Consider the following 7500-nt stretch of genomic DNA (forward strand, 5'->3'; position numbering starts at 1 on the left):
GATGTTATGATGCTATGAAGCCTAAGGGCCAACTCAGAGCCTGTGGACGGGCCTTAGAGGCTGTGTGTCACAGTCCTGTTTGTCCGGTCTGGATTTAGATTCAACAGACAATGAACTCAAGAGACTCAAGAGAATTTATACATTTCACGTGGGTTGTACCAAAGATTCTGGAATACTGACGACATCAATCCTCTCTGGTTCTAGATCTGTGCTGTGGGCTACAATGTATGCAATATCATATGTTATGTTTATGTTCATCTGGCTTAAGCGCCATTCACACCAAGAACGATAACGATAACGATAACGATAACGATAACGATAACCATCATGATGAAATCGTCCATACAGACCTACGATAACGATCAAGTCTTTCTTAGTGTTAATACATGTGATGGGTTCTGATTGGCTGTTAGCTTTTCATTGTTCTCAAAATAGGTCTCAAAGTGATCCGATATCGATGATGATATCGTTCCTCATGTCATCATCAATATAGTTTATGTGGGAATGTGGTCATTCATATTAACCTTCGTCCCTCATGTCATCATCAATATAGTTTATGTGGGAATGTGGTCACTCATATTAACCTTCGTCCCTCATGTCATCATCAATATAGTTTATGTGGGAATGTGGTCATTCATATTAACCTTCGTTCCTCATGTCATCATCAATATAGTTTATGTGGGAATGTGGTCACTCATATTAACCTTCGTCCCTCATGTCATCATCAATATAGTTTATGTGGGAATGTGGTCATTCATATTAACCTTCGTTCCTCATGTCATCATCAATATAGTTTATGTGGGAATGTGGTCATTCATATTAACCTTCGTCCCTCATGTCATCATCAATATAGTTTATGTGGGAATGTGGTCACTCATATTAACCTTCGTCCCTCATGTCATCATCAATATAGTTTATGTGGGAATGTGGTCACTCATATTAACCTTCGTTCCTCATGTCATCATCAATATAGTTTATGTGGGAATGTGGTCACTCATATTAACCTTCGTTCCTCATGTCATCATCAATATAGTTTATGTGGGAATGTGGTCATTCATATTAACCTTCGTTCCTCATGTCATCATCAATATAGTTTATGTGGGAATGTGGTCACTCATATTAAGCTTCACAGTTGTGGTTCTTGGTGTGAATGGCCCTTTGGAGAGACTATGCCATCCAAACCTTTGATCACATGTTTGATCCATAGACTGTATATATAGAACAATACTGTCTATGGTGTGATCATGTACATGTTTAAATCACCCTCTTGTATTTATTTTGTGAAATGTGTTTTTGATTGTGCAACCCTTTCTTTAATTTTATTAATTGTTTATAAAATCTATTTTGATGATTAAAAATTGTAAGAGTTTTTGGCTCCATGTTGTTTTCATGCCCTGTGCCTTTAGCAGCTGCCAAGAGCATCAAGCTGCTGTAAGCTTTTTCACACCTACATTCAATTCAATTCAATTCAATTCAATTCAATTCAATTCAATTCAATTCAATTCAATTCAATTCAATTCAATTCAATTCAATTCAATTCAATTCAATTCAGTTCAATTCAATTCAATTCAGTTCAATTCAAAATGACATTGTGCCTTGCTCAAGGGCACAACAGTAGAAGCCGGGAATTGGCAACTTTCAGGCTACTGTACGCTAGCCCAGCTCCTTAACCACTACGCTACCACCACCCTACAGGCTACTGCACGCTAGCCCAGCTCCTTAACCACTACGCTACCACCCCCCTACAGGCTACTGCACGCTAGCCCAGCTCCTTAACCACTACGCTACCACCACCCTACAGGCTACTGCACGCTAGCCCAGCTCCTTAACCACTACGCTACCACCCCCCTACAGGCTACTGCACGCTAGCCCAGCTCCTTAACCACTACGCTACCACCACCCTACAGGCTACTGCACGCTAGCCCAGCTCCTTAACCACTACGCTACCACCACCCTACAGGCTACTGCACGCTAGCCCAGCTCCTTAACCACTACGCTACCACCCCCCTACAGGCTACTGCACGCTAGCCCAGCTCCTTAACCACTACGCTACCACCCCCCTACAGGCTACTGCACACTAGCCCAGCTCCTTAACCACTACGCTACCACCACCCTACACACACACACACTACTGTACACTAACCCAGCTCCTTATAGCTCCATACACACACACACCCACACACACACACACTACTGCACACTAGCCCAGCTCCTTAACCACTACACTACCACTGCTCTACACACACACACACACACTACTGTACGCTAGCCCAGCTCCTTAACCACTACACTACCACCGTCCACACACACACAAACACCAAGTGCCGAGCTGCTTGTGCAATGGTTTACTTTAGATGTGTAACTGAAGTCTCACTATCTACTCCATCTAAGCGATAGTGAAAGTCTATTTTGGAGAGAGGCGCCCCATACTAGCGTATAAACCAAGACAGCCAGAGAGCAGGACAGGACAGGTGTGATGCGCACACACACACACACACACACACACACACACACACACACACACACACAGAGAGCCAGAGAGCAGGACAGCACAGGTGTGATGCACACAAACACACACACACACACACACACACACACACAGACAGCCAGAGAGCAGGACAGCACAGGTGTGATGCACACACACACACACACACACACACACACACACACACACACACACACACAGAGAGAGCCAGAGAGCAGGACAGCACAGGTGTGATGACCTGCCCTTCATATGACCTTCAGTATGAGTCTGAAGGATTCATGCCCAGACGGAGGAAGAGGTCAACTGTTGCATGTCGTTAGTAGTATTGCTAGCACAAGCTCAGCACAGGTGCTCTCCTATCCTTACCTGAGAACTACCTGAACCGTGAACCACCGCTCCACACACACACACACACACACACACACACACACACACCTGAGAACTCCAGCTGAAACTAGAGAACCACCACTCCACACACACACACACACACACACACACACACACACACACCTGAGAACTCCAGCTGAAACTAGTGAACCACAGCTCCACACACACACACACACACACACACACCTGAGAACTCCAGCTGAAACTAGAGAACCACAGCTCCACACACCCACACACACACACACACACACACACACCTGAGAACTCCAGCTGAAACTAGAGAACCACAGCTCCACACACACACACACACACACACACACACACACACACACACACACACCTTAGAACTCCAGCTGAAACTAGAGAACCACAGCTCCACACACACACACACACACACACACACACACACACACACACACACACACACACACACACACACACACACACACACACACACACACACACACACACACACACACACACACACACAGCTGAAACTAGTGAACCGCAGCTGACTCATCAGCAGAGGAGCTGGGCTGAGTTGCCATGACAACCTGTGGCTCTCTAGGAGCGGCCCTTCAGGACATTCCTCAAATCACCACCTGAAGGGCCACAAACCGGTTCCTTTGTGTGTGTGTGTGTGTGTGTGTGTGTGTGTGTGTGTCCACGCCAGTAAGGACAACGCTGTGGGAGGTACAACAGGTGTGCCTACAGGTAAGCTGTGTACAAGCGACCTGTGATAGTCATAGCTCAGTGTGACTTTGATAGCGATACAGCAAACAGCACATCTGGCGTGTTGGCGTGTGTGATTTGGCGTGTTGGTGTGTGTGATTTGGCGTGTTGGTGTGTGTGATTTGGCGTGTTGGTGTGTGTGAGACACTCAGTGTGTTGTTGTGCTGCTGTGCCACTAATGTCAGGTGAGAAGGAGTTCAGGAAGAATCACTCAGAACTGAGCACACCACTCTGAACCCCGGGCCTCAGGTGAGTGACCCTTTAAAGAAAAGAATACGTCTCAGAATCTCTGTGTCTGTTTTGCCATTACTGTAACGTGGTCTACTCTGCTGGATTGTCCAGTCTGTCGTTAGTAATCTATCCATTCTGTATTTATAGCCTAAGATAGAAGGACAAAGAAAAAGTGAAGATCCACACAACAAAGAACTCCCAAAAAAGTTCATTTTCTTTAGTTAGTAATTAGTAGGCCTATGTACTGTAGGCCTATTTATTTAGTAACGTTTCAAGCCATTAGCCTACAAGTCTGGGGAAGGGTCGTAAGGGCTTGAAACGTTACTAACTAGGTTAACTAAATAAAGTTATCGGAAGGTCTTTGTTGTGCTGATTTAAACCGAAAGCTATATTGATCCTGCACCCGAATAACTTGGATACGCGTGATTGACACTTTGTTTCCCCCCAAAAAAGATTAAAAGCACGCCATGGCTGCCAGATACCCTTGGTGGAAGACCCTGACGGTGCGGAAGAAGAGAGATCAGGTGCTGAAGGACGCGGAGAACGCGGAGAACGTGGAGAACGCGACCGACGGCGCCAAACAGAAGGGAGACCCCCAGGATAACCGGAATTCCAGCCTCATCTCCGACGAGGTGTATGATGACTCCCAAGAAGAGTCCGCGTTTAACGAACACACCTCCCGGCGGAACCTCCGCGTCTCGCGGTCAGGTCGCTTTAAGGAGAAACGGAGAATTCGCGTGACTCTACCGGAAAACAATAACTTTCACGATACCACGGCTGCTGTGGCTAAATGACGACAATGACTTGTTGCGAATGGGATTTGGGTTTAAGCTTACATTCGTTTACAATGTGTCCGAACTGAACTTTTTTTTTTTGGAATGTGATTGTCATGACTGCGGTTTTAAGTGCGAGCTATGAATAGCCGAAGCACCTGTCACTGGATACCGCCTCTGTTACCCCCCACATGAAGGATTCAAAAGAATGAAGAAGATTTAAGAGCCAGGTCGCCTTGGTAGCCTACCGTTGTTCCTATCAATGTTTATCTGCAATGTTGTCATATATGAAGGGATAATTATTTATTATTTGATTGTGATAATTATTATGAAGGATAATTTCATTTTTGGTGTTGGAGTGTTAGGTAGCCTACTATGACTTATACCGTCCGCTTATACGTGCATAAACGTCCATTTTGCACAATTCTGATTGGCTGACAGGGTGTCCCCCATCACCTGTCCGACAGGTGTGTGCTGCTGGGGTTGGCTGGCCGCTGGATAAGTGTATGCTGAAAATAGACCTCTGAAGGTCTTCCCCTACAAAAAAAGAACAACAATGCCAGCTTTGCCCATATAAGGAGATCTGGGTTACTGACTGTGCTAACTGCCTATATAGTTAGCTCTGGGGTAGCAGATTAATGTTTTGTAATCAAAGGTCAAAGGTCGATTACGCACCAATGTTGATGCAAGGCAAAGAGTGCTATGTCATGCACCAGCATATTGTAGCTCATACTCATTTACTGAAGTACATTCTTGTTTAGTAAGCCACTAAAACAGATCTGAGGCACTCAAGATGGATGCACATAAAACATATAGGCCTACTCTCTTATTTGGCTACTTAGGCTATACACGTGCCTACGCGTTTCGGCCGAACTGCCCTCCATCAGAGCACACATTCATGTTTAAGGAAGATCTGAATGCTGTTGTTGACGACAGCATTCGTGATGTAGCAGGAACTGTAGCTATGCCTTAAGGAAGGATGGTGGCGTAATGTAATGCCTATGGCCATGCACTAATGACACACGTTAGACTCCAGATGTTATGCTCCAACACATGTCAAGAATGTGACATGTCTGACAGCAGCATTGTTCAAATATATGGCAGTGTCTGGAATAGACATTTATTAAGCTATTATTATTATTATTGCTTTAATGGGTCTTACTGTATGTCCATAGCCAGTCACAGACGTCAGTTACAGGACCGTTTCCTACACAATAAACTTGGATTGAGTTCCTTTGACTTGTTGTAACAATCTGTGTGTCTGCATGAGTAGATGAGGAACGGACTGATTGTTTTCTCATAAGTGTCCTTAGTGATTGTTTGTCCGCATGACGTTGAAGTGCTATAGTCTGCTCTAACACACCTGTACTCACGTGGGCAGTTGAAGGAAGTGAGTGTGTGTTAGTGAGTGTGTGCGTGTATGTTTTCAGAGTATTCCCTCACTGTCTTCTGCCAGGCTGGTTGTGTCTTAGTCATGTGTGTGTGTGTGTGTGTGTGTGTGTGTGTGTGTGTGTGTGTGTGTGTGTGTGTGTGCTTGGGTGTGGTACTGTAAGTGTGTGTCTGACTGATTGCTGGGAGGGAGCACCATTCCCTGAGATGAAGAGAAAAAACAGGTTCATTATAATCCTTGGCTCTAGAATAGCAGTTGGCACTAGTGTGTGTGTGTGTGTGTGTGTGTTATGTAATTGGGAGACAGTGATGGGCTTGTTGCTCTGTCATTCATAAGGTCTGTCATGGGAAACTGAGAGAGTGAATGAGGAAGCTGGTGTGCTATCTCCTCAGGGCATACAGTGAGGTTGGCACACACACACACACACACACACACACACACACACACATTCAAACACACTCTCTCTCACACACACACACAAACACTCTCTCTCACACACACACACACACACACACACATTCACACACACACACACACACACACACACACACACACACTCACACACACACACACACACACACACACACACACACACACACACACACACACATACACTCACACACACACTCTGTGCCTCGCTATAAGCAGGAAAGGTGCTTGTTCGCCACCCCAAAAAGTACCAACAAGTCTCACCATTCTAAAGTTGCCTAGACAACTCGTCCCCTTAATAATCAGGTTCTTGCTGCATTCTGAGATATTCAGCTTCACTGCCTCAAGAAAAGCTAACAACACTTTAATCACTTTAAACACTTCAAACACTCTAACACTTTAACAACACTTAAATGTTCTTTACATCTCTGGATGGCTCCATGGAGAGTCAAAACTCTGTGATGAACCATTACATCAGGCGAAAGGTTCTTCACATTGGAAATGGTATGTGTGTGTGTGTGTGTGTGTGTGTGTGTGTGTGTGTGTGTGTGTGCGTGTGTGTGCGTGTGTGCGTGCGACTGTGTGCATGCTCAAAAACCTCTAATATGTATACTGGCCTAATGAATAGGCCTGAAGTGCCCTTGAGCAAGGCACCTAACCCCTCACTGCTCCCCGAGCGCCGCTGGTTGGGCAGGCAGCTCACTGCTCTGGGTTGTGTGATTCACCTCACTGTGTGTTCACTGTGTGCTGTGTGTTCACTAATTCGGTTAAATTGGGTTAAATGCAGAGAACTGAATTTCCCTCACGGGATCAAAAAAGTATATATTCTATTCTATTCTATTCTATTCTAGGCACAAATGCCATGTTCAGGTCAGGCACACAGTCATGTTGAGTACAAGTTGGTCATTTCAACTGGTTTTATTTCAAACTCACAGTGATACAGCCAGTTAGAACTGAGAAAAAACTGAGAAAAATACAGATAAAGGTACAAAATAAATACATACAAATACAGGCACAACGGTAGGGGGTGGAGAGAGGGGGGGGGGGGGGGGTAGAGGATTCTCTCCTGGGAC

At 45.2% G+C, this 7500-nt stretch overlaps 2 protein-coding genes across 2 annotated transcripts in view; one reads left to right on the plus strand and one right to left on the minus strand.

Moving 5' to 3' along the window:
• Positions 1-3637: 3637 nt before the first annotated feature.
• LOC134082383 (proline-rich protein 15-like) lies at positions 3638-5847 on the plus strand. The gene is made up of 2 exons (XM_062538063.1): positions 3638-3853; positions 4289-5847. The coding sequence occupies exon 2, from the start codon at positions 4303-4305 to the stop codon at positions 4627-4629; it is 327 nt and encodes a 108-aa protein (XP_062394047.1). The 5' UTR covers positions 3638-3853; positions 4289-4302; the 3' UTR covers positions 4630-5847.
• A 1536-nt stretch (positions 5848-7383) lies between these two features.
• The window catches only part of fkbp14 (FKBP prolyl isomerase 14), a 5487-nt gene continuing 5370 nt past the window's right edge, over positions 7384-7500 (minus strand). Inside the window, exon 4 of the mRNA XM_062538062.1 lies at positions 7384-7500. This exon is cut by the window's right edge and continues 1961 nt beyond it. The gene's annotated coding sequence lies outside the window, so the exon portion shown is untranslated.

Source organism: Sardina pilchardus, chromosome 6 (genome assembly GCF_963854185.1).
Source record: "Sardina pilchardus chromosome 6, fSarPil1.1, whole genome shotgun sequence".
Taxonomy (NCBI): domain Eukaryota; kingdom Metazoa; phylum Chordata; class Actinopteri; order Clupeiformes; family Clupeidae; genus Sardina; species Sardina pilchardus.

Coding starts and splice junctions, on each gene's coding strand:
- LOC134082383 (XM_062538063.1), top strand. CDS start 4,303: ATGGCTGCCAGATACCCTTGGTGGAAGACCCTGACGGTGCGGAAGAAG.